The sequence below is a fragment of the Salmo salar genome, chromosome 10, assembly GCF_965601325.2.
Source record: "Salmo salar chromosome 10, fSalSal1, whole genome shotgun sequence".
NCBI lineage: Eukaryota > Metazoa > Chordata > Actinopteri > Salmoniformes > Salmonidae > Salmo > Salmo salar.
The window spans coordinates 76,759,204-76,785,160 of NC_138300.1; the positions used below are offsets into that span (position 1 = coordinate 76,759,204).

The 25,957-nt window shown below is 41.9% G+C and overlaps 1 protein-coding gene across 1 annotated transcript; it reads right to left on the reverse strand.

Annotated features, from left to right (window-relative positions):
• Nucleotides 1-60: 60 nt before the first annotated feature.
• On the reverse strand, nucleotides 61-8,654 carry LOC106561067 (protein RIC-3). The gene is made up of 6 exons (XM_014124682.3): nucleotides 8,399-8,654; nucleotides 6,639-6,862; nucleotides 6,178-6,259; nucleotides 4,310-4,403; nucleotides 1,495-1,625; nucleotides 61-1,217 (listed from the first exon to the last, which is right to left on the reverse strand). The coding sequence occupies exons 1-6, from the start codon at nucleotides 8,511-8,513 to the stop codon at nucleotides 937-939; spliced, it is 927 nt and encodes a 308-aa protein (XP_013980157.3). The 5' UTR covers nucleotides 8,514-8,654; the 3' UTR covers nucleotides 61-936.
• Between the last annotated feature and the right edge of the window lie 17,303 nt (nucleotides 8,655-25,957).

Consider the following 25,957-nt stretch of genomic DNA (forward strand, 5'->3'; position numbering starts at 1 on the left):
AGTGAATAAATAAATAGTGTATAAAAGTGAATGCTTTTTCAATAACTTATACCCATGAAATAAGGTCATTCCCATGTATTCTAATTATGGTTTATTGCACTAAGAGGACAAAAAGCATCCTCTCAAGCCCAGATGTGAATCAAGACAGTAGGAGCACAGTGCCTTCCAAATCATTCAGTTCACTGTAATGCACATTGTGCCAAAGCTATTATGCGGTAGTGGACATCTGAACAAGGCATTGGTACAATACTGTGGGTATGACTTCTGCTTCAGACTGTCACTTAGCAAGAGAGGAAGGGATACCATCTTTCTCAGGTGGAGCTTTTTGATCCTGTGTTTATAGACTGGCTACTGCTAACCTTCATGCTATGGCCCATCCTGTTTGGAAGCATTGGAGGCTAGGAAGAAATGTTGCTAGACGGGCATAGCCAGACTCAAGTTTGTGGGGCGCACTCTACTTTCCTAATTATAGGAAGGAATTTAGGGGAAGTCAATCAACTCTGTTTCCTTTTGGTCATTTCTTCTGCTTCTTGTTCCTTTTCCTTCTAACGCGAGAACGGCTAGTTGGCATCTCAACACTGTCCTTTTCCTCTCGCTCCAACATGGTGGGCATCTTCAGTGTAAACTCAAGCTCCTTCCCTTGCTCCTCCTCTGCACCACCCCTGTCTTCATCAGCCAGACCCAGCTTGTCATTGGCCCCACCCTCCTCCCTGTCCATTCCTTCTTTCTCCACCTCAGTCCCACCCACATCACACTTAGCCCCACATTCCTCATTCCCAGTGGCCAAATCAGCACCTCCCTCCTCATCAGTATTCAAATCAGCCGCTGCCTCAGCTACACCTACATCATCCTCAGCTGCACCCTCCTCCTGGTCAGCCCTGCCCTCTTCTTGGTCAACCCTAACCACCTCCTGGTCAACTACGCCTCTCTTCCTGGTCAAGGCCCAACGTCTTTCTGGTCAGACCTGCCCTCTTCCTGGTCAACCCCACTCTCCTCCTCGTTTGCCACACCCTCTTCCTGGTCAGACCCACCCTTATCCTGGTCAGCCCTACCTGCCTCCTGGTAGTCCCCACCCTCCTTCTGGTAAGCCCCACCCTCCTCCTGGTAAGCCCCACACTCGTCAGTCCTCTCTGGCTGCTCTTCGGTGCTGGTCTCCTGGGTATGGTCATAGCCACAGAAGGGCTCTTCCCAGCATGGATGGGGATCCTCTGGGAAACCTAATTCAACCATGAATACATAAACAGTATATCATTACGTTTCCATACAGCCCTGAGAGGCACTAAACCCTACTTACTGTATGTTACACCAAAATCTTGTATATCTCCGTATTGTTGAATGTGGATAACGTATTCAGACAAGTCTTGAATGATGTCATAAAAGAGCCAAAGTTTAACTTCCATTAAAGAAGCACAAATGACATGTTGTTTAGAAGAATGCCCACTGGTGTGGGGTGGTACAGAAAAAGGCTTAGAAAGAGGTTCAATCCCAGTCTACCTTCCCAGTGTTGTGCCCCCATCTCTGCGGGGGCGACCCCCTCCACCAGGCGGCCCTCCTGCATCACCCGCGTGATCTCTCTCAGCTGGAGAAGCAGTCTCTCCTCCTGGTCGGCACTCACCCCTGTCACCCTGCAGAGAGAGCAGCAGAAGCATAGGTAAGTATGCTTAAGGCAGCGATTCCCAAACTAGGGGTCGCGCCTGATATGAAAATGTGGTCGTGGGAGAATTTCCAAAATTCTGAGGAAAAAAAAGATTCACACATTTTTGTTGTTGTTGATTTTATATATATATATATATATATATATATATATATATATATATATATATATACACACCTTATAATATTGTCTTTGTATCTCAAAATCATTGTAATGTGGTTAACCTTAAATACATCCAAATAAAAATTATTCTAATCTAAAAGATCAAATTCAACCAGAGCGCGCCCTTAGATCATGGGAAAAGGCCGCACTTGACCGTTGCACTTGAATCATTCACACAGTGAATGGCTAGGCCCGTTACGATATGAAACCACACGCTATTGCAGAGACTTTGATATTACCGGCTGCAATTGATAAGGTGAAACCAATGTAGGGTGAGGCAGAGGCACAGAAACTCGCATCAATACCTTTGTCAGATACAGTGCATTCGGAAAGTATTCAGACCCTTTGACTTTTCCCACATTTTTTACGTTAAAGCCTTATTCTAAAATGAATTAATTGTTTTTCCTCATCAATCTACACACAATACCCCATAATGACAAAGTGAAAACATGTTTTTAGAAAATGTTGCTAATTCATTAAAAACAAAACAGATCCCTTATTTACATAAGTATTCAGACCATTTGCTATGAGACTAGAAATTGAGCTCAGGTGCATCCCGTTTCTATTGATCATCCTTTATGTTTCTACAACTTGATTGGAGTCCACCTGTGGTAAATTCAATTGATTGGACATGATTTGGAAAGGCACATACCTGTCTATACAAGGTCCAACAGTTGACAGTGCATGTCAGAGCAAAAACCAAGCCATGAGGTCGAAGGAATTGTCCGTAGAGCCCCGAGACAGGATTGTGTCGAGGCACAGATCTGGGGAAGGGTACCAAAAAAATTCTGCACCATTGAAAGTCCCCAAGAACACAGTGGCCTCCATCATTCTTAAATGTAAGACGTTTGGAACCACCAAGACTCTTCCTAGAGCTGGCCACCCGGCCAAAGTGAGCAATCGGAGAAGAAGTGCCTTGGTCAGGGAGGTGACCAAGAACCTGATGGTCACTCTGACAGAGCTCCAGAGTTCCTCTGTGGAGATGGGAGAACCTTCCCGAAGGACAACCATCTCTGCAGCCCTCCACCAATCAGGCCTTTATGGCCAGACGGAGCCACTCCTCAGTAAAATCCACATGACAGCCCACTTGGAGTTTGCCAAGAGAGACGAACTATTGTCATTCACAATAGATGTAAAAAAAATAAAAACGGACCTGGTTGACTTTCTGCGTAATGAAAAAAACATGTCTCCTTGCCTATATGTAACAGACATATTTGGGAAACTGAACGCAAGCATGCAGAGAATACAAAAACATTCTACAGACGAGTGACCAAATCGGTGGATTCAGAGGAAATAATTCTTATTGGAGAGAGTCTTTCAAAAGCCAACCATGCCCCCTTCCATCAGAGGTGCCATGTTTCTAACAACAACAAAAAACAGCATCAGTAAGTGTCCCACACGAGTGATGACTGCTCACCAATGCTGGGAAAAGCACTTTGGGACCTACTTCCTAATCCGTTTGACTGTGATCGTGGCTCAGTTGACATGCAGGTAAATGAAATCGAACAGCTGATCGAGCTGTCATGTGATCGAATGCTGTAGACAATGCATTCACAGGTCACTACGGAGGAGTTTTGTTTTTTGACTCAAAGGGAATACCCTGCCCTCTCCCTCTGAGCATTAAAACTTATACTACCGTTCGCCAGCTCATATCTGTGTGATGGTGCGTTCAGTGCTCTTGTCTGCATTAAAACTTATACTACCGTTCGCCAGCTCATATCTGTGTGATGGTGCGTTCAGTGCTCTTGTCTGCATTAAAACTTATACTACCGTTCGCCAGCTCATATCTGTGTGAAGGTGCGTTCAGTGCTCTTGTCTGCATTAAAACCAAATATCGATCCATGTTGGATGTGACAGCAGAGATGAGGTGCGCACTGTCGACCACGCCCCCTGACTTTGAGAAGCTCTGCCGCGACATGCATCAAGCACACCCATCTCATTAGTGGTGGTGAGATAAGAGACATTGTCAGACTCATTTGCAATTGACTGTCATAGCCCCACATTAAACATATGTGTTTGTGAGTTGAGAAGACAATCAGAAATACTGTTCAAATGTTTTTCAATTGACTGCCATAGCCCCAAATAAAAGTAAACATTAGCTGTTAATTAAAATAAAATAATTAAATGTGGTTATGAAAATGGGGTCGTGGACCAAAAGATTTTGGGGATCCATGGCGTAGGGTCTACCCATTAGAATTTATTACAGGTATGCTAATTCAATCAATGGGACATGCAATAACAGTTAAGTACACACATTAATAGCAATGTAAATACATTGTTCAATTCAGATTGTATTCAATAACATTTTATTCCTGATCATTTTTTTTTTATCCAATATTTTGGTCAGCAAAAATGGTGTAAGGTGGGAAAGGAAAGAATCATTTTTTTAAGTTACATGTTGAATATATGTGTTTTGGTATGCAAAGAGAGACTGAAACGAGAATAAATGAGAGATGTTCGAGGAGCAAGACTTTGGCCAGGTAAACAACAAACCTTTCAGGACTGTAGCTGGCTTTGGACACAATCCTCTCCATCACCATCTCTGTCTCCCTCAGCTTATCCTGCAGCTGAGTCAGCTCAAAGTCCGCTAGAGAGAAGGAGAGCGAGAGGAGGAGAGAGGGTCGGTTAATACTTTTCAGGATGGCATTGTCTGAAGTGAAACTAAACTATTTGATTGTACAGCCGAGGCCAAAAGTTTTGAGAATGACACATATTAATTTCCACAAAGTTTGCTGCTTCAGTGTCTTAAGATATTTTTTGTCAGATGTTACTATGGAATACTGAAGTATAATTACAAGCATTTCATACGTGTCAAAGGCTTTTATTGACAATTACATGAAGTTGATGCAAAGAGTCAATATTTGCAGTGTTGACCCTTTTTTTTAAGACCTCTGCAATCCGCCCTGGCATGCTGTCAATTAACTTCTGGGACACATCCTGACTGATGGCAGCCCATTCTTGCATAATCAATGCTTTGAGTTTGTCAGAATGTGTGGGTTTTTGTTTGTCCACCCGCCTCTTGAGGATTGACCACAAGTTCTCAATGGGATTAAGGTCTGGGGAGTTTCCTGGCCATGGACCCAAAATATCAATGTTTTGTTCCCTGAGCCACTTAGTTATCACTTTTGCCTTATGGCAAGGTGCTCCATCATGCTGGAAAAGACATTGTTCGTCACCAAACTGTTCCTGGATGGTTGGGAGAAGTTGCTCTCGGAGGATGTGTTGGTACCATTACTTTATTCATGGCTGTGTTCTTAGGCAAAATTGTGAGTGAGCCCACTCCCTTGGCTGAGAAGCAACCCCACACATGAATGGTCTCAGGATGCTTTACTGTTGGCATGACACAGGACTGATGGTAGCGCTCACCTTGTCTTCTCCGGACAAGCTTTTTTCCGGATGCCCCAAACAATCGGAAAGGGGATTCATCAGAGAAAATGACTTTACCCCAGTCCTCAGCAGTCCAATCCATGTACCTTTTGCAGAATATGAGTCTGTCCCTGATGTTTTTCCTGGAGAGAAGTGGCTTCTTTGCTGCCCTTCTTGACACCAGGCCATCCTCCAAAAGTCTTTGCCTCACTGTGCATGCAGATGCACTCACACCTGCCTGCTGACATTCCTGAGCAAGCTCTGTACTGGTGGTGCCCCGATCCCACAGCTGAATCAACTTTAGGAGACGGTCCTGGCGCTTGCTGGACTTTCTTGGGTGCCCTGAAGCCTTCTTCACAACAATTGAACTGCTCTCCTTGAAGTTCTTGATGATCCGATAAATGGTTGATTTAGGTGCAATCTTACTGGCAGCAATATCCTTGCCTGTGAAGCGATTTTTGTGCAAAGTAATGATGACAGCACGTGTTTCCTTGCAGGTAACCATGGTTGACAGAGGAAGAACAATGATTCCAAGCACCACCCTCCTTTTGAAGCTTCCAGTCTGTTATTCGAACTCAATCAGCATGACAGAGTGATCTCCAGCCCTGTCCTCGTCAACACACACCTGTGTTAACGAGAGAATCACTGACATGATGTCAGCTGGTCCTTTTGTGGCAGGGCTGAAATGCAATGGAAATGTTTTTTGGGGATTCAGTTCATTTGCATGGCAAAGAGGGACTTTGCAATTAATTGCAATTCATCTCATCACTCTTCATAACATTCTGGAGTATATGCAAATTGCCATCATACAAACTGAGGCAGCAGACTGTGAAAATTAATATTTGTGTCATTCTCAAAACTTTTGGCCACGACTGTATGTTTTCGAGAGAAACTATTTAAATGACTGATGCTGTTTCTTTGTATAGAATTATCAATCTAACTGATTCTTAAAGAGGAATGATTTAAGAATCGTGAGATTACAGTTTGTAACTCACTGATCTTTCTCTTCCGGTTCTCTGCTCTCACTGAGGGAAATCTGGGTTCAGTAGGTACAGCGCACTTCCCCTTTGAGGTTATCTTTTGAGAAGAGAAAAAAACATTCTTCAACAAAAGGATTTAAGGATTTAAACATACAACACGCAGATTATAAATGGGCATTAGATTTGGACCTTTTCTGTGAGAATAGGATACAATGGACTGTTTCCATGCGTGTCTTCCTAGTATGTGCATGTGTACGCATGTTAGGGCTGGGCCAGACTACTTGATTCAAGGTTTGTATTCGATACATTTTCGCATGCAAACTTTTTGCCTTCAGCCCCGTTGCACATTTAAAATGCTAACATTCCTGTACTCTAAATAATTTTCATGAGATTACTGGAACACACACATTCTTTAAAATGCTCATCCCTATTGTCTGTGTGTGTATGTATCCTATGTCAACCCCAGAACATCGCACCTTAAACAGGATGTAGAGGATGTAAAGAAGGATCGCAAAGCCGTAGATGGGGATGATCTGCCCTGCCAGGTTGGACTTGCCCCCGGTCCCTACCCCTGTGCCCCCACCCCCCTTAGCCCTGGCGATAGCCTCGGTGTTGTGTGCCCTGGTGGACCCAGCAGCCCTCTGGCCCTGACTGTCCGGAGCCATCTGCCGGTGCACCATGGGAGGAAACCGTCCTGAACCTGCAAAGCAAATGAGGTAGATGAACCCGATACTGTGATATACTGGAATTAACACACTGGCTACACTGGAATAACAACTTTGTTGCGACAGTGATTTGGACTTATGCTGTTGTGATAAGGTAACCCTGCTGTGGATGGCTTTACGGTAATTAAATATTGTGTTGGATGAAGGGCGGGCGGGTTGAATAAAGAGACAATACCTTAATAAATCCATATGTATTATTCTTGTGCAATTTATATCTATGGGCTACATTGAGGTTATTTTATGCTATCTGGCATCAGTGCATAAGCCTAAACTTTAGGGTTGAGCTGTACATGAGTCAAATAGCCGACACGCCAACCGCCTAATGCTTTTGGGAACAGGCAGAAAAAGTTAACATCAATCCACGGAGGCAAAAATAACCATGTCGGAGTTTAATTCAATAAGAGAAAAGCTGCAAAATGGAGAGTTGAAAATAAAGAGAAGGGAGGGCCAGAAAATTTTGTGAAGTGGAAGAAGAGGACGACAGCAGTGTCGGCTTTGTTATGTGTGATGATTGTGAGGCGCTACACAAATTCGACAGTCACAAGATGGGGACTTCAAATAGGCCAATGACACGTCAAGGGAAGCCTACTGTTCAGATGGGTTAAATGGAAATTGAAATCTGGACACTGACTGTAAACCTATAACCTCTCACAAAACTTTTATATTAACTCCTGCAGAATTAAGCATTTCTTGCAGTAAAATAGTACACCAAATGTAGACAAAATGTTTACCTGGCAACAGGAGTGGAGAAATATGATTTCTTTATTTCAGCATCTTGAGAGAATGTGAATGCTCAGTTAGCACCTCTACAGATGGTATCTATCTTTATCAGCATCATAAAAGCTGGTAGTATTTCAACCAAAGGTTTATATTTCCTTACAACTGGTCAAACTGATGTAATTTGGACATTTTTCACAAAACTTTTCCCGAGTTATTGCATTTTCTCCCCGGTCCCTAAACGTCTTTGCTCCGTGAAAGATGACAGAGGACACTACCAATGTCAACTTGATTGAAGCATTCATTCTATCGATTTATGACATTATTCTGGTGAGCAAGGGTTTATTTAGTCTTTTAGGGCAACATAATGACAGCCTACATGCAGCTTCTCTTCTACCTAATTTATAGACAAGTTGACTAACAAATTGCCTACCAAAATGTCGGAAAATCCAGCACCCAGTTAAAAAAATCCCCCGTCTTTGACAGTAGCCTGTAGCTCAATTTCTATATTTTCGTGTCAAGGGTCGGGTGCGGGACTCAGATTTTTACTTTTTCACATAAAGTCAGGCTGTTGTGAGTGAACAAACAGCTGACCCACCACTCCTCCCCGCTGGTGACAGCGCCCTCTGTAGGGATGTAGCTGGTATTATTCAAAGATGACCAGAAATAAACGACGATGTGAAGTAAAAAGAAAATGTGTTAATTGCAAGGAAAGGTAAGCCTACATACGAATCTATAATATTTAGCTAGAATAATAAAGATATTTAAAAAAAAATGTAGAGCGGAAACCTTACCCTCGGTCTGGGCACCCTTCTTCCCTCCGCCTAGCAGCATTTTCGGAAGCAGAAGAGCAACGCAGAGCACGAGACAAGACACTAGCGTAACCTTTTGAAATGTTGACATCGACATTGTTACAGCCGCACGGTTGCTTTTGCAGGGAAATGTACTTAAAAGGCAACGCAATTACACAAACAATTCAACACAGAGGGTGAAGTGGATGCTGCGTCGGGCTCCTCAGCATCATCCATTTGTGTACACGTCCTTCGCTGAAAAACGGAAGTGTAACCTTTGTAGTGGATGCACCTCTTCAGTAGATGGCGCCAGAGAACCTTTATTTAATTCGACCAAATGGAAAATAGAAAGGCTGTGATGGCACTGCATCCCTTTTTTGTAAATATGGTAAAGTAGTTTTTTGAACTCTATACATGCTATAATTACTGTCTGTGTGATAGATTAGATATTGGTAATAACTGGGAAAAGGCCTATACAGGTTAATTGGACAAGGCCCTGAAGCTCTCCTCATCTCATATCTGTCCCCCCATATTTTTCAGGCCAGCCACTCCCTTACTACATAGTCTGTAGATTAGACCAGCATACATTGCTCCATAACATTAAATATGATATACATGTTATTACTCCTACCATGTAGATACAAAGAAACCACTATCTGTGAAGCTCAGAACTAAGCATCCCTTTTCACACCACTGAGCCAAGACAATTTGAGCCAAGACAGGCTGTACTGGTTTAGCAGAGGTGGGACCAAGTCACTGTTATTCAAGTCACAAGGTCCAAGTCTCAATACGACTCCCAAGTAGAACGGGTCGAGTCTCGAGTCAAGTCCAAGTCGTGCATTTTAAGAACAAGTCCAGTAGAGTCACAAGTTTTTTTAAAGTCAAGTCTCAAGTAAAAATAAAATAAAAAATCTACACATGCAATGACTTGTTCAGCTACAAATCTGTGTCTACTTATTGAGGCTACCAGACAGCCCTTTTCATTATTTTGCCTACATCATGATTGATTAAGTCATAATTCATTTGAACAACAAATTAAAAATGCAAGCTTCATAAGTATATTATACATTTCAAGCAATTTTGACATACCAAAAGATCAGTAGGACAATGCTAGTAATTGTTGCTTGATGCCCCATTGCTGGTGAGCTTGCAAAGCTAACAGTTAATATTCTTGAGCACCAAACAATGCATATTTATTTATGACAATCCTCGACCCGACAATTTGACATTTGTGCTGCACCCGATCCTATAGCTAGCCGTACAGCAAATCAGAAATCTGTTCGATAGCTCAGTGGTTCTCAAACTTTTTGACCCGCGACCCACAAAAAGGTGTTTTAAAAGCGTGCGCACAATCACTGTGCAAATGTAGCCTGTTATTAAATGGTGACACATTTTCAAAATGCAAGATATAGAAATAAACTGCGTTTTAGACCTGCATTTTGAGCTGAAAGTCATTCCTGTTAGCAACAGTGCTGTGTTCGAGACCACCTAAAGCGAGACCGATTCAAGGCAAAGACCTTGAATCGAGTCTGAGTCAAGACCAAGACCGGAAGGGTGACAAGGGGTCCAAGACCGAGTTAAGACCGAGACCAGAAAAATGTGAGTCCAATTCAAGACCATGATTGTAATTTTGTCAAATCACCACCATAATAAGAGTTTAAAATGTCCAGTATTTCTGTGTTCATATATCAGAACAACATATGAATTCTTTAGACATTCAGAATAGTGAAAAAACGCATGCTGGGGAAAATAGAGCCACTCTACAAATTATTACTAACCCAAACACAGTGGGGAACAATGGGCCTATACACCTTCAGAGAAGGGCTAAGGATTTATAAAATAATATTTATAATAATAATATTATTATTTTGAGTGATGTTCTGATTTAATCTCTTCAGTTGTTGGAAAGGAAAGCGTCTCTGGGGAGATACATCTAGCTAGCTAAGTCAGCCATTGGCTAGGCCATCAGAAGCTACAGTCGGAAGTTTACATACACTTAGGTTGGAGTCATTAAATGTTGTTTTTCAACCACTCCACAAATTTCCACAATTTTGTTGTTAACAAACTATAGTTTTGGCAAGTCGGTTAGGACATCTACTTTGTGCATGACACAATTAATTTTTCCAATAATTGTTTACAGACTTCACTTATAATTCACTGTATCACAATTCCAGTGGGTCAGAAGTTTACATACACAAAGTTGGCTGTACCTTTAAACAAAATGATGTACCTTCAAACTCAGTGCCTCTTTGATTGAATCAGCCAAGACCTCAGAAAAAATTGTAGACCTCCACAAGTCTGGTTCATCCTTGGGAGCAATTTCCTAATGCCTGAAGGTACCACGTTCATCTGTACAAACAATAGTACGCAAGTATAAACACCATGGGACCACGTAGCCGTCATACTGCTCAGGAAGGAGACGCATTCTGTCTCCTACAGATGAACGTACTTTGGTGCTAAAAGTGCAAATCAATCCCAGAACAACAGCAAAGGACCTTGTGAGGTTGCTGGAGGAAACAAGTACAAAAGTATCTATATCCACAGTAAAACGAGTCCTATATCGACATAACCTGAAAGGCCGCTCAGTAAGGAAGAAGCCACTGTTCCAAAACCGGCATAAAAAAAGCCAAACTACGGTTTGCAACTGCACATGGGGACAAAGATCGTACTTTTTGGAAAATGTCCTCTGGTCTGATGAAACAAAAATAGAACTGTTTTGCCATAATGACCATCGTTGTGTTTAGAGGAAAAAGGGGGAGGCTTGCAAGCCGAAGAACACCATCCCAACCATGAAGCACGGGGGTGGCAGCATCATTTTATGGGGGTGCTTTGCTGCAGGAGGGACTGGTGCACTTCACAAAATAGATGGCTTCATGAGGCAGGAAAATGATGTGGATATATTGAAGCAACATCTCAAGGCAGGAAAATTATGTGGATATATTGAAACAACATCTCAAGACATCAGTCAGGAAGTTAAAGCTTGGTCGCAAATGGGTCTTCCAAATGGACAATGACCCCAAGCATACTTCCAAAGTTGTGGCAAAATGGCTTAAGGACAACAAAGTCAAAGTATTGGAGTAGCCATCACAAAGCCCTGACCGCAATCCCATAGAACATTTGTGGGCTGAACTGAAAAAGCTTGTGCGAGCAAGGAGGCCTACAAACCTGACTCAGTTACACCAGCTCTGTCAGGAGGAATGGGCCAAAATTCATCCAACTTATTGTGGGAAGCTTGTGGAAGGCTCCCAGAAACGTTTGACCCAAGTTAAACAATTTAAAGGCAATGCTACCAAATACTAATTGAGTGTATGTAAACTTCTGACCCACTGGGAATGTGATGAAAGAAATAAAAGCTGAAATAAATCATTCTCTCTACTATTATTCTGACATTTCACATTCTTAAAATAAAGTTGTGATCATAACTGACCTAAGACAGGGAATTTTTACTAGGATTAAATGTCAGGAATTGTGAAAAACTGAGTTTAAACGTATTTGGCTAAGGTGTATGTAAACTTCCGACTTCAACTGTAGATAAAGGAATCTGCCATTCAACTGTATCAGGGCAACATTTTGGAGTGACAGTGGAATCAACCAATCACATTTGAACTTAATGGGTGAGACCGTTTTCACAAAAACGTATGGAAACTTCTGCCTTCTTGAAGGCCAACAGGTCACTGCACTATAGCCAGCAGTAGTTTTCCCACGGACTAGCTAGCTAGCTGGCACAAAATACACCTGAATGGATTTCTGCAAATATGTAGGCTCTCTCTCCCTCAGTTATGCACATCAACAAGATCAACGACTAATGCTAGCCAAAGTAAGATGAGCTAAAATCTAACGAAGGAACATTTAGATAAACCATCTCAAACTTTTTTAGCTTGTTGGCCGTCAAAATTACACTAATAAATTATAGGGAATTGTAGCCTCCTCGTCCTTCTGCAACTTGCCTGCCAATGCATGCTTTTCCCAACCAAGCACCCAAGCTAACTGGCTAAAATTGGCTAGTTTACTAGCTAGCTACTTCCAGACACAAATGAGAGAACACCTCATTCTGACCAATTTACTCGCCGTAGCATAGCTGGTTAGGCTGTTTACATGTTATCTCTAGCATTCTTGACTAACTGTTTCTTTTTTTTGTCTACATTTACTGACAGGGTCATATTCAGCGGGTGTTGCATGTTAGTAAATTTGTCAGTTGTTCTGCACTCTGAGTATGCCAGACGAGAGTGCTCTGAAATATCTCACAAGAGATATGCTAACAGGATAACAGTCGTTCAAGTTCTTGCTAGTTGACCAAATGACACTTGCATCTCTAGCTGTGTATAGCCACCAAAAAATGATATGAGAGGAAAAAGTCACTCACCCACTCCTCCAATGACATGACATCCTCCTACCAGCTAGCTAGCTAGCTAATGTTAGGCTCTGTGTTTTTAGCTTGCTACATAAATAGATACGTTAGCTTATTAGCCACGTTATGACTGACTTATGATCATTGTCCTTGCTAGTTTGATTGTAATGACATTCCCAGCCTTAGATACATTTGTTCATTTTTGTCCAGAATATTGAGTCATTAAACAGTGCATCCTGAATGGAGGCAGCAAACAATTTACCAGGCCAGCTGTGATTTACAGCCTGATAGCAATATCTTTGGGACTACCAAGAAATGTATTGCTGAATTATATGAATCATGCATTGTGTCAAATATAACACATTTTTCAAACATCTTCTTTTTTATTTTTTATTTCACCTTTATTTAACCAGGTAGGCTAATTGAGAACAAGTTCTCATTTACAACTGCAACCTGGCGAAGATAAAGCAAAGCAGTGTGACACAGACAACACAGAGTTACACATGGAATAAACAATAAACAAGCCAATAACACAATAAACAAGTCATGACACAGTAGAAAAAAAGTCTATATACAGTGTGTGCAAAATGCATGAGGAGGTAGGCAATAAATAGGCCATAGTAGCGAAGAATTACAATTTAGCAGATTAACACTGGAGTGATAAATGAGCAGGTGATGATGTGCAAGCAGAGATACTGGTGTGCAAAAGAGCAGAAAAGTAAATAAAACAATATGGGGATGAGGTAGGTAGATTGGGTGGGCTATTTACAGATGGACTATGTACAGCTGCAGCGATCGGTTAGCTGCTCAGATAGCTGATGTTTAAAGTTGGTGAGGGAAATAAAAGTCTCCAGCTTCGGCGATTTTTGCAATTTGTTCCAGTCACAGGCAGCAGAGAACTGGAAGGAAAGGCGGCCAAATGAGGTGTTGGTTTTGGCGATGATCAGTGAGATATACCTGCTGGAACGTGTGCTACGGGTGGGTGTTGTTATCGTGACCAGTGAGCTGAGATAAGGCGGAGCTTTACCTAGCATAGACTTATAGATGACCTGGAGCCAGTGGGTCTGGCGACGAATATGTACCGAGGGCCAGCCGACTAGAGCATACAGGTCGCAGTGGTGGGTGGTATAAGGTGATTTGGTGACAAAACGCATTGGCACTGTGATAGACTGCATCCAGTTTGCTGAGTAGAGTATTGGAAGCTATTTTGTAGATGACATCGCCGAAGTCGAGGATCGGCAGGATAGTCCGTTTTACTAGGGTAAGTTTGGCGGCGTGAGTGAAGGAGGCTTTGTTGCGAAATAGAAAGCCGATTCTAGATTTGATTTTGGATTGGAGATGTTTAATATGAGTCTGGAAGGAGAGTTTACAGTCTACCCAGACACCTAGGTATTTATAGTTGTCCACATATTCTAGGCAGAACCGTCCAGGGTGGTGATGCTAGTCGGGCGGGCAGGTGCGGGCAGCGAACGGTTGAAAAGCATGCATTTGGTTTTACTAGTGTTTAAGAGCAGTTGAAGGCCATGGAAGGAGTGTTGTATGGCATTGAAGCTTGTTTGGAGGTTAGTTAGCACATTGTCCAAGGAAGGGCCAGAAGTATACAGAATGGTGTCGTCTGCGTAGAGGTGGATCAGGGAATCACCCGCAGCAAGAGCGACATCATTGATATATACAGAGAAACGAGTCGGCCCGAGTATTGAACCCTGTGGTACCCCCATAGAGACTGCAAGAGGTCCGGACAACATGCCCTCCGATTTGACACACTGAACTCTGTCTGCAAAGTAGTTGGTGAACCAGGCGAGGCAGTCATTAGAGAAACCAAGGGTATTGAGTCTGCCGATAAGAATACGGTGATTGACAGAGTCGAAAGCCTTGGCCAGGTCGATGAAGACGGCTGCACAGTACTGTCTTTTATCGATGGCGGTTATGATATCGTTTAGTACCTTGAGCATGGCTGAGGTGCACCCGTGCCCGGCTCGGAAACCGGATTGCACAGCGGAGAAGGTACGGTGGGATTCGAAATGGTCAGTGATCTATTTATTAACTTGGCTTTCGAAGACTTTAGAGAGGCAGTGCAGGATAGATATAGGTCTATAGCAGTTTGGGTCTAGAGTGTCACCCCCCTTTGAAGACAACTCTGTCCGTTGTTATATCATATAATAACATATAATTGAATAACATAGGCTATCATATCATAACACATCATTTCATAACATACCATATTATTTTAGAACATACCATATCATCCCATATCATATCATAATGAATGTGATAATCCCTCTTTTAATTTACAGCATGCAATTCTGTAACCGTGGAGAATTTGTGGCTGAAACTTGTATGAGATGAAGCACAGAGTATTGTTGGCATTATCCAGTACAAATGACATGAATGAAGGACGATACGTTAATAGACTTGGAGGGAGATGATTGGTGACTTATTACCAGTGGGCTGACAGGCTCCTGGAATGGAGCGCTGAGCATGTGACTGGACAGCAGAAGAGTCAGCTACTCACACCTCTGCAGACAAAAGAGATACACATAACTAAATCATACTGAACTCAGGGGTGAAAGTAAGGCGGTACGGTCTGATACATCGTCTCGGCAAAATAAATAGCGGGGGACGCCGTACCTGTAAAACATGAGCCTATCACAATCATTAAAACATGTCAAGAAAACTGTAGGCTATTACACCACTTTTTATTATTACCGCATGTCAGAGACATGACAAATGAGAGAATGGACTTGAAAATGTATGGTATAGCCGAGTGGTTCCAAAACACAGGCCCCCCTTCCAGCATTGGGGAACCTTCCACGCCCCTCCCTGAACACTCCACATCTATTTCTATGGGCACAAGCACCGTTCATGACAAACTCTTCACATCCCTCTTGTTGGCGGAGAAACAATTTAAAGATTATTTCCTGCAATTCTACACATTTTGTCATGGGATGCAGAGAACATTTTGCAGTTTTAAAGCACATTTTCTTGCAATTCTATAGATTTTGCCATGGCTAATGTGTGACTCAAACATTACAACAAAAAACCTAGCTAAAAAACATTAGCTGACATGGGCTAGATAATGTGGATATTTCTAAGTTATAAACAGCTCTCTAAGGTATGCGATGACTAACATGACAAGAGGACAACTGATGATGCACTACCCAATTTCGAAATTGCAGCTTTTGCATTCTACTATTACAACTTTCAAGAGTAAATTGAAAGCTGGACAACCTTAAATAAATATATACAGTTGAAGTCAGAAGTTTACATACACCTTAGCCAAATACATTTAAACTCAGTTTTTCACAATTCCTGACATTTAATCCTAGTAAAAATTCCCACTTAGGGTTTTATTTTTAAGAATGTGAAATGTCAGAATAATAGTAGAGAGAAGGATTTATTTCAGCTTTTATTTCTTTCATCACATTCCCAGAGGTTCAGAAGTTTACATACACTCAATTAGTATTTGGTAGCATTGCCTTTAAATTGTTTAACTTGGGTCAAACATTTCGGGTAGCCTTCCACAAGCTTCCCACTGTCATCGACGTTGTCACGGTTGTCGTTGGGAATGGATGACCAAAACGCAGCCGGGATATGAATGCTCATCTTATTATTGATTTGAATAAAGAGAACACTGAAAACATGAAAATGAATAAAAACAAGGTGACAGTTTCACAGGCTATACGGATACTAGCAGTGCGAAATACAACAACCCACAAACCGCAGGTGAAAAACACACTCCTAATATATGACTCCCAATCAGGAACAACGACATACAGCTGTTCCTGATCGGGAGCCACACAGACTAACAAAGAAACAGAACAACTAGATAAACCATACAACACAAACCCATCTGCCACGTCCTGACCAAATACTAATACAATTACTCCCTCTGCTGGTCAGGACGTGACAGACGTGTGTGTAGGTGGCACGGAAGTCAGGCGCAGGAGAAACCAACTTGGTAGAACTCGAATTGTTTAATAAACAATAAACAAACACAAACTCCAAAACCAACATCCATAAAAATAACATGGGTAAAAATACCCTTAGCACACCAAATACAAAAATACACGAAAATCAATAACAAACAAAACAATTTTGGACAAGGACATGAGGGAAAACAGAGGGTTAAATACACGGGTGCGGGATTGGAAACAGGTGTGTAGGAAAAGACAAAACCAATGGAAAATGAAAAATGGATCAGTGATGGCTAAAAGACCGGTGAGGTTGATCGCTGACCACCACCCGAACAAGGAAGGGCATCGACTTCGGCAGAAGTTGTGACACCCACAATAATTTGGGTGAATTTTGGCCCATTCCTCCTGACAGAGCTGGTGTAACTGAGTCAAGTTTGTAGGCCTCCTTGCTCACACATGCTTTTTCAGTTCTGCCCACAAATTTTCTATAGGATTGAGGTCAGGGCTTTGTGATGGCCACTCCAATACCTTGACTTTGTTGTCCTTAAGCCATTTTGTCACAACTTTGGAAGTATGCTTGGGGTCATTGTCCATTTGGAAGACTCATTTGCGACCAAGCTTTAACTTCCTGACTGATGTCTTGAGATGTTGCTTCAATATATCCACATAATTTCCTGCCTCATGATGCCATCTATTTTGTGAAGTGCACCAGTCCCTCCTGCAGCAAAGCACCCCCACAACATGATACTGCCACCCCCGTGCTTCATGGTTGGGATGGTGTTCTTTGACTTGCAAGCCTTCCCCTTTTTCCTCCAAACATAACGATGGTCATTATGGCCAAACAGTTCTATTTTTGTTTCATCAGACCAGAGGACATTTTCCAAAAAGTACGATCTTTGTCCCCATGTGCAGTTGCAAACCGTAGTCTGGCTTTTTTATGCCGGTTTTGGAACAGTGGCTTCTTCCTTGCTGAGCGGCCTTTCAGGTTATGTCGATATAGGACTCCTTTTACTGTGGATAAAGATACTTTTGTACCCGTTTCCTCCAGCATCTTCACAAGGTCCTTTGCTGTTGTTCTGGGATTGATTTGCACTTTTCGCACCAAAGTATGTTCATCTCTAGGAGACAGAACACGTCTCCTTCCTGAGCGGTATGACGGCTGCGTGGTGTCATGGTGTTTATACTTGCGTACTATTGTTTGTACAGATGAATGTGGTACCTTCAGGCGTTTGGAAATTGCTCCCAAGTATAAACCAGACTTGTGGAGTTCTTTTTCTTCTGAGGTCTTGGCTGATTTCTTTTGATTTTCCTATGATGTCAAGCAAAGAGGCACTGAGCTTGAAAGTAGGCCTTGAAATACATCCACAGGTACACCTCCAAATGACTCAGTTAGCCTATCAGAAGCTTCTAAAGTCATGACATCATTTTCTGGAATTTTCCAAGCTGTTTAAAGGCACAGTCAACTTAGTGTATGTAAACTTCTGACCCACTGGAATTGTGATACAGTGAATTATAAGTGAAATAATCTGTCTGTAAACATTTGTTGGAAAAATTACTTGTCATGCACAAAGTAGATGTCCTAACCGACTTGACAAAACTATAGTTTGTTAATAAGAAATTTGTGGAGTGGTTGAAAAACGAGTTTTAATGACTCCAACCTAAGTGTATGTAAACTTCCGACTTCAACTGTATGTATATATGTTTGGGAGCCACTGGTATAGCCTACTTTTCTAAATGCATTGTGGTTCGACCAGAACAGTGAAATGTTGCCAAGGCAGAGATGAGTGGCTGAAACCGAGATGCACGTGGACAGCAGAGGCATTCATTCTGGCCTTATGACAATCGCCAAATGTCTTTACACTTTGTGGTGTTTTGTGTAATAGATGTCTCTTTCCTTTCACCACTGTTTGGAGGCTGGAAATATGTTTTGAATGGATGAACATGCATGGGCAGCCTAGTAAAGGAGCCTTCTGAAGTGATTGTTTGACAATCTGATGGCACAATAAATGGCACAATAGAAGGTCATACGTTTTAAAAGTTAAATGACAAGTCTTTACGACTAGGCCCATATTGAATTAATAGGGATTCTATATGTAAATCTACGATTAGGCCCATAATTTTTTGGGGGTGCACGTGTAAGCACATATATAGGAGGTCCGGTACCAGGAAGAAATGATTTGTAATTTTACCCCCGATAGTCCCCAGTCCTAAGCAGCAAGCGAGCTCTTATGTGGACTCCTTTAATATATGTGTATTGTGATGTGCTGTAAATATTTCTATGTTTACATGTGTATGCTTGCGTGTTGTATGACATGGAAATAATTTCCGAATTAATACAATCAAGTCTTCATCAACATAACCCACTCTTTGGTCCAGGCTGGACAGTGTGTAGGGTGTGGCTGCCACCTGGTGGTCTGTCTAGGGGTGTATGGTCCTACATACTCCACCCCAGGGTCTGGGTCACTCCGGAACAATATGCACACCCAGTCACCCCTGTAGGACAGCGAGAGAGGGTCATTGTCCCATTTGTCAAACTTTCTCATCCTATCCAGGGGCTTTCAGTATTGCATAAACTGTCGGTATGGTTATTGGTTAATATTGTAGCTCTGTGAACATTGTCAACAATGCCAACCCAAGACAGTTTCTGTTTTGCACAACAGTATTCTAGACATTCATTAAATTGTATCCACACATGTAACATTTGCGGGATGTAAAGCTCTAATTGAATATTTTTGAAAGATATCATTATAATACGTTTATAAACACCAGAAAATAGGATCTCAATACGTACAGTGGGAAGCTTAGGAGGGGTGGTACATGGCAGGAGAGGTGGTAGACCTTAGGGCAGCCAACACAGCACAGCAATTCACCCCCATTCAAATACACCGCGCAGAAATCCTCACTCTCCATCCCTGTTGCTCCATACTCCTTCTCAGGCTGCTCATTGGACACCCCATAGCACCCCTCAATGTCCTCCCCATCTTCAGGTTCTCAATCAAATTCCAATTTTGTTTCTGATTCTGACTTTGGATCCAACTCTATTGATGGATTCAGTTCTGACTTTGGTTCTGGCTCCAGGTCTGATTATATTTCCAGTGAATCTGAATCAGATCCAGATTTCAGACCTGGACCCCATACAGACTCAGACTAACTCTGAATCAGTTTCAGATTCAGACAAGTCCAGTACTAGATACTGTATAAAGTAATGTATAGAATTGGAAAATAAATGCATTACTCTATACAGAACTGGGACCGATCATCTTTGTTGATGGGCATGGAGGTAAGCCATTTCAAACTAAATCCCAGGCAATTAACAGGGTAATGTGTATCCTCTCTATCCCAATTTGATTTGAGGTGGCCGAATCGTAACTTGAGAAACATCCATTAATTTAACAAAAAATTCATGCAACTCTTTCATTGATATCAAAAGCACTAATGTATTTGTTTTAAAGATGAATGTGTTACACTATCGAAACCTAAGAAAATATGTGGGGAACCAGGTGGATCTGTACCATAGAGGTAGATAGACGGCCCTTCTTTGCTATAATGACTTCTGTGACAGCATGGTAGTGCCATTGAGGGCTATCTACATTTTTAAGTAGTCCTTATTTTTCAACTTCTATGAGTTTATTGGCAGTCGGTAAACAAACTGAAAGGGTGAATACTGACATCTGGAGTGTGCTGTCAGAACAGGCATAAAATCAAGGTTGGTGATTTACTACCACATGCAGTGATGGAATGTTTGTTAACCCATTGGAAGTCCCAAAATGCTTCAAAATTGTGAAAATCCTCAATGGCGCTGCCCATGGTAAAGCAGGCTTTGGCCTGGTCTGTGCCTGTTGGAAATATGAAAAGCTTTATTAAAAGTTCATTATCCAGGTGTTATAAATGCATAATACATGCATTATAAATATTATAATTGTAATATTATATTATAAATACAAGTTCAATCTGTACTTCAATGCACATATGGTGTGCATTATAAAAAAAAGAGTTTGAAAGAGGAGGTGGGGAGAGAGGTGTAGAAGACAGAAAAGGAGAGGTAAAACGGAGGAGCAGGGAAGACAGCATATGATTAATGAATTACAGTGCTACCCTAATATTCTTTCAGTTCATCACAATTACATAGTGTCTCTAGTGGTGTCTTATAACCAGCCTTGGGCTCCCAGTCGGCCCGAAGGTTATCTTAAGAGCGGGTGAGGTGGCGATGACGGGACTGGCTTCCTCTCTCACATCAAAACATACCTGCAGATGAGAGACAGATGGATAGAGAGAGAGCATGATTAAGCTTTTTTTTCCCAACACGGTCAGTCATCATAATCATCAGGAGGTGAAATGCAAAACTGACCTTGGATCATTAACTCTGCTCTATCTGTATTTCAATGTAAAGCATCTTTTTAATAACACTTCCTGTTGACCCGACCAAGTGACCTCTCACCTATGATCATGCTGTGCCCTCTGTGTCAGCCAGTTCAGATGCGGTAGGGGGTTCACCAACACAGCTGATATAACCTAGAGGATTTAGTTAAGAAGGGGCGGAGGGATGAAGTGAAGGAGAGAGACTGTTATTGAGAAAATAAGGTAGTTAACGAGACTGTGTTCAACAGGAATCTGTGTGATTGTAGTGTCACCTGGTGTCCACACTAAGTGGCTACAGAGTACTTTATGCTGAAAAACAGACACATGAGGACAAACAATAGAATTACCTTGTCATTACTAGACTTTTACATTACCAGATCACAAATGAATACATAAATACCACTTGAAGCTTGATGATGACTTGATCATTTTAATCAGTTGTGTAGTGCTAAGGTGACAGCTGGGGAGGTGTCAGGTTCGCCTCTGTACTTAAAGGGTGATTATACCAACTGTCTGTGAAATGCTGCAGATCTGCCTGCAGACGAGGTAGGAACACATATCCCACACAGAAGAGGGGGATAGAATTTGACAGGTCAAGGTAGCCTTCTTCCTCCAAACTGTGCAGCAAGTTGAAGTACTGACATGTCACAGCACTCCAAACATCTCTCCATAAGCGTTTCTTATTGCAAGGCTAACCCCCAGGGAAATCATGACTTGGTAGGAACAGGGGTTTGATAGTCCAGTGAAAATGGCTGAGTGTTTATGTGGTGTAAATCTGAAAATTAGCAGCTGACATCTTAAGTTTTTTTTTAATTAATGCATGTGAGACAGGTTCCATGTACAACAAGACAGGCAGAAAGGAGGAGAGAAAAAGAACACTGGAGACTTTTTCCAGAAATAAACCTACCACGGCCTGTCCCTCGGACAGTGAACATACATCTGGCAATATCTACATTTTTGACCCCTTGATCAGCTCGCACTCTGAAAGTATAGAAAACAGATGATTTTTTGTAGATGTGAAAACAATAACTGAGATATGACCGTTCAATCATAAGCAGCAGATGTCATTTTCAGGTTACGTCAATACGGCACAGAAAGGTTAACACCAGACTGGTATTGTGGTTGTTCATTAGGTGATGGGAAATATGCAATATGCATACAAAATAATATACTTACCTCCCTTGAAAATACTGCCAAAGATGACAATGTTGTATCTTGAAAAAAAGCATTGGAATTAAAAGTGAAATGTTTAACCTATTAACCTGCTTCATTATTTATCTATTACCAGTTGATGAAGAACAACTCCAATTTCATACTTATTCGTAGACAAATTTTCAATGATGTAAGAATAAAACAGTTAATAACTTCTTAGATTTGATGGAGACATTATACATCTTAGTACCTTATAAATGTATGATTTGTATCAATGTGGACGAGAGACAGGGGAGGAGGAACAGAGTATTTTTGCCGAGCAATGCAACGAAGCTGGATCATTCTGACAATGATACCTGCACCATTTACACTCTGCAAAGACTCCCTAACTTTTCGCCATTGTACACGATGGCCCATTGCTCTGAGACTTCCTTTGACCATTCTAAAACCCGCATGGGGCATCCTTACCTTAATGGCCCTGACTTTCTGGTCTAACTCTTCATCTGACATATCAGAATAGCATTCCCTGACAGACAAATTGTGTTCTTTCATCCTTCTGTAAAAAAAAGATAACCGTTACACTGTCATGAAATGTGATTATATATCGACTATGAAACAAATAGGACATGGCCTGCTTATGAGTTGCCATGAAAGAAAGTTAGATGAATTCAACTGAAAATGGTGAGAACAGGCGTTCGTAGCTAAATGTTTTTGGTTAGCTTGAGAATAATAATTGCATGATTTATTATTCTACGGTATGTATGTAATATAGTAGAATGTTATGAACTGACACTGAATCGTAGGAGCTAACTACTAGCCATGTAAAAGTTGGACGGAAGAACACCCAGTGCTGCTTACCTGAGATGCCATCATCACACAGTCCTTCTTCGTAGGTGTCCGCTATGACTTCCTTTGTGTCGGAAAGAAAGGCTGAACAGTATTTGTTGTAGCCAAACTGACACTCAAAAAAATTGCCAAAATGGAGGGTGGTTGATAGTGAATTGCCAAGAAACTGAAGATCTGGAACAACACTGTGTACTACTCCCTTCACAGAACAGTGCAAAATGTCTCTAACCAGAATAGAAAGAGGATTGGGAGGCCCCGGTGCACAACTGAGCAAGAGGACAAGTACATTAGAGTGTCTAGTTTGAGAAACAGACGCCTCATAAGTGCTCAACTGGCAGCTTCATTTATTAGTACCCACAAAACACAAACATCAACAGTGAACAGGCGACTCCGGGATGCTGGCCTTCTAGGCAGAGTTGCAAAGAAAAAGCCATATCTCAGACTGGCCAATAAAAATAAAAGATTTAGATGGGCAAAAGAACACAGACACTGGACAGAGGAACTCTGCCTAGCAGAGTTCAGAGTTCAAATCCCAGCTGAGGACATGATGAATTTTAAATGAACACGCACAATGTAATTATCTACAGTGCATTCGGAAAGTATTCAGACCCCTTGACTAGTTCCACATTTTGTTAAATTACAGCCTGATTCTAAAATGGATTAAATAAAACAAAGCCTCAAATTTACACGCAATACCCCATAATGACAAAGCGAAAACAGGTTTATAAAAAATAAAAAACAGAAATCCTTTATTTACGTAAGTATTCAGACCCTTCGCTATGAGACTCGAAATTGAGCTCAGGTGCATCCTGTTTCTATTGATCATCCTTGAGATGTTTCTACAACTTGATTGGAGTCCACCTGTGGTCAATTCAATTGATTGGACTTGATTTGGAAAGGCACACACCCGTCTATATAAGGTCCCACAGTTGACAGTGCATGTCAGAACAAAAACCAAGCCATGAGGTCGACGGAATTGTCCGTAGAGCTCCGAGACAGGATTGTCTGGAGACATAGATCTGGGGAAGGGTACCAAAACATTTTTGCAGCATAGAAAGTCCCCAAGAACACAGTGGCCTCCATCATTCTTAAATGGAAAAAGTTTGGAACCACCAAGACTCTTCCTAGAGCTGGCCGGACCAAACTGAGCAATCGGGGGAGAAGGGCATTGGTTAGGGAGGTGACCAAGAACCCGATGGTCACTCTGACAGAGCTGCAGATTTCCTCTGTGGAGATGGGAGAACCTTCCAGAACGACAACCATCTCTGCAGCATTCTACCAATCAAGCCTTTATGGTAGAGTGGCCAGACGGAAGCCACTCCTCAGTAAAAGGCACATGAGAGCCCGCTTGGAGTTTGCCAAAGACACCTAAAGACTCTCAGACCATGAGAAAGAACATTCTCTGGGCTGAAGAAACCAAGATTTAACTCTTTGGCCTGAATGCCAAGCGTCACGTCTGGAGGAAACCTAGCACCAGCCCTACAGTGAAGCATGGTGGTGGCAACATCATGCTACGGGGATGTTTTCCAGCGGCAGGGGCTGGGAGACTAGTCAGGATCGAGGGAAAGATGAACGGAGCAAAGTACAGAGATATCCTTGATGAAAATCTGCTCCAGAGCACTCAGGACCTCAGACTGGGGTGAAGGTTCACCTTCCAACAGCACAATGACCTAAGCACACAGCCAAGATAATGCAGGAGTGGCTTCGGGACAAGTCTCTGAATGTCCTTGAGTGGCCCAGCTTGAACCCGATTGAACATTTCTGGAGAGTCCTGAAAATAGCTGTGCAGCAAAGCTCCCCATCCAAACTGACAGAGCTTGAGAGGATGTGCAGAGAAGAATGGGAGAAACTCCCCAAATACGGGTGTGCCAAGCTTGTAGCATCATACCCAAGAAGACTCGATTCTGGAATCGCTGCCAAAGGTGCTTCAACAAAGTACTGAGTAAAGGGTCTGAATACTTATGTAAATGTATTTACGTTTTTTTATTTTTAATACATACGCAACATTTCTGAAAACCTGTTTTTGCTTTGCCATTATGGGGTATTGTGTGTAGATTGACGAGGGATTTTTTTTTAAAAATCAATTTTAGAATAAGGCTGTAACGCAACAAAATGTCGAAAAAGTCAAGGGGTCTGAATACTTTCCGAAGGCACTGTACAGCACTGTGTGAAATATGTATTTTGAAAGCACTGTGTGAGCGTCCCTAAACTTTCCAACAGACAAAAATCTAATGGATCAGTGGTTCACCAATTAGGGGCTTTATTGGCTTGGCAACAGTGGAGAATGTTTATATGGGACCTTCAGGTGACGTCCTGACAACTGATACACAGAAATGTTCTCCTAACCCTCAGAAAACTGGACACATGAATGTTCTTGCAACAATGGAACGTATCTAGAACAGTAATATCTTAAGTTCTATGGTAACCACGTTCTGGGTAGTTCTATTTGCCATTAAGGAAACATTCCTTGCACATCATGGGAACGTTCCTATGAAAACGTTAGTTAATGACCTAATGAGACTCTTAAGGGAATGTTCTCTAAAGTTGTGGGAACGGTTGTTGTTAGCTGGGAGAACAGTAAAACTGTATTCCGATTACACACAGGCCTACTGAGCAGCAGTGATGGTCCTGCATTTATTGAGTGTGCAGTTTCGACAAATGATCTTCATACTACACAAAGAAACCACGTGTCATGGCATTCTGTTTCTACAACTAATGGCTATAGGGTGTCATTTCGAACACACTAAGAACATCTGCCGATAAACTGGCTTAAGAACATTGTTCAAGTGAACAAGTAAATGGTGACGTGCTCACCAGCTACACTACCGGTCAAACGTTTTAGAACACCTACTCATTCAAGGGTTTTTCTTTATTTTTACTATTTTCTACATTGTAGAATAACTATGAAATAACACATATGGAATCTTGTAGTAACCAAAAAAG

Bases quoted from the DNA above. Each gene is read 5' to 3' on its own strand.
- LOC106561067 (XM_014124682.3), bottom strand. From the start codon at position 8,513: ATGTCGATGTCAACATTTCAAAAGGTTACGCTAGTGTCTTGTCTCGTG. The intron at 6,260-6,638 runs GTGCGATGTTCT...TCTTCTCAAAAG, and splicing joins TCCTCTACATCCTGTTTAAG to ATAACCTCAAAGGGGAAGTG. The intron at 1,218-1,494 runs GTAGACTGGGAT...TGGTTGAATTAG, and splicing joins GGGGGCACAACACTGGGAAG to GTTTCCCAGAGGATCCCCAT.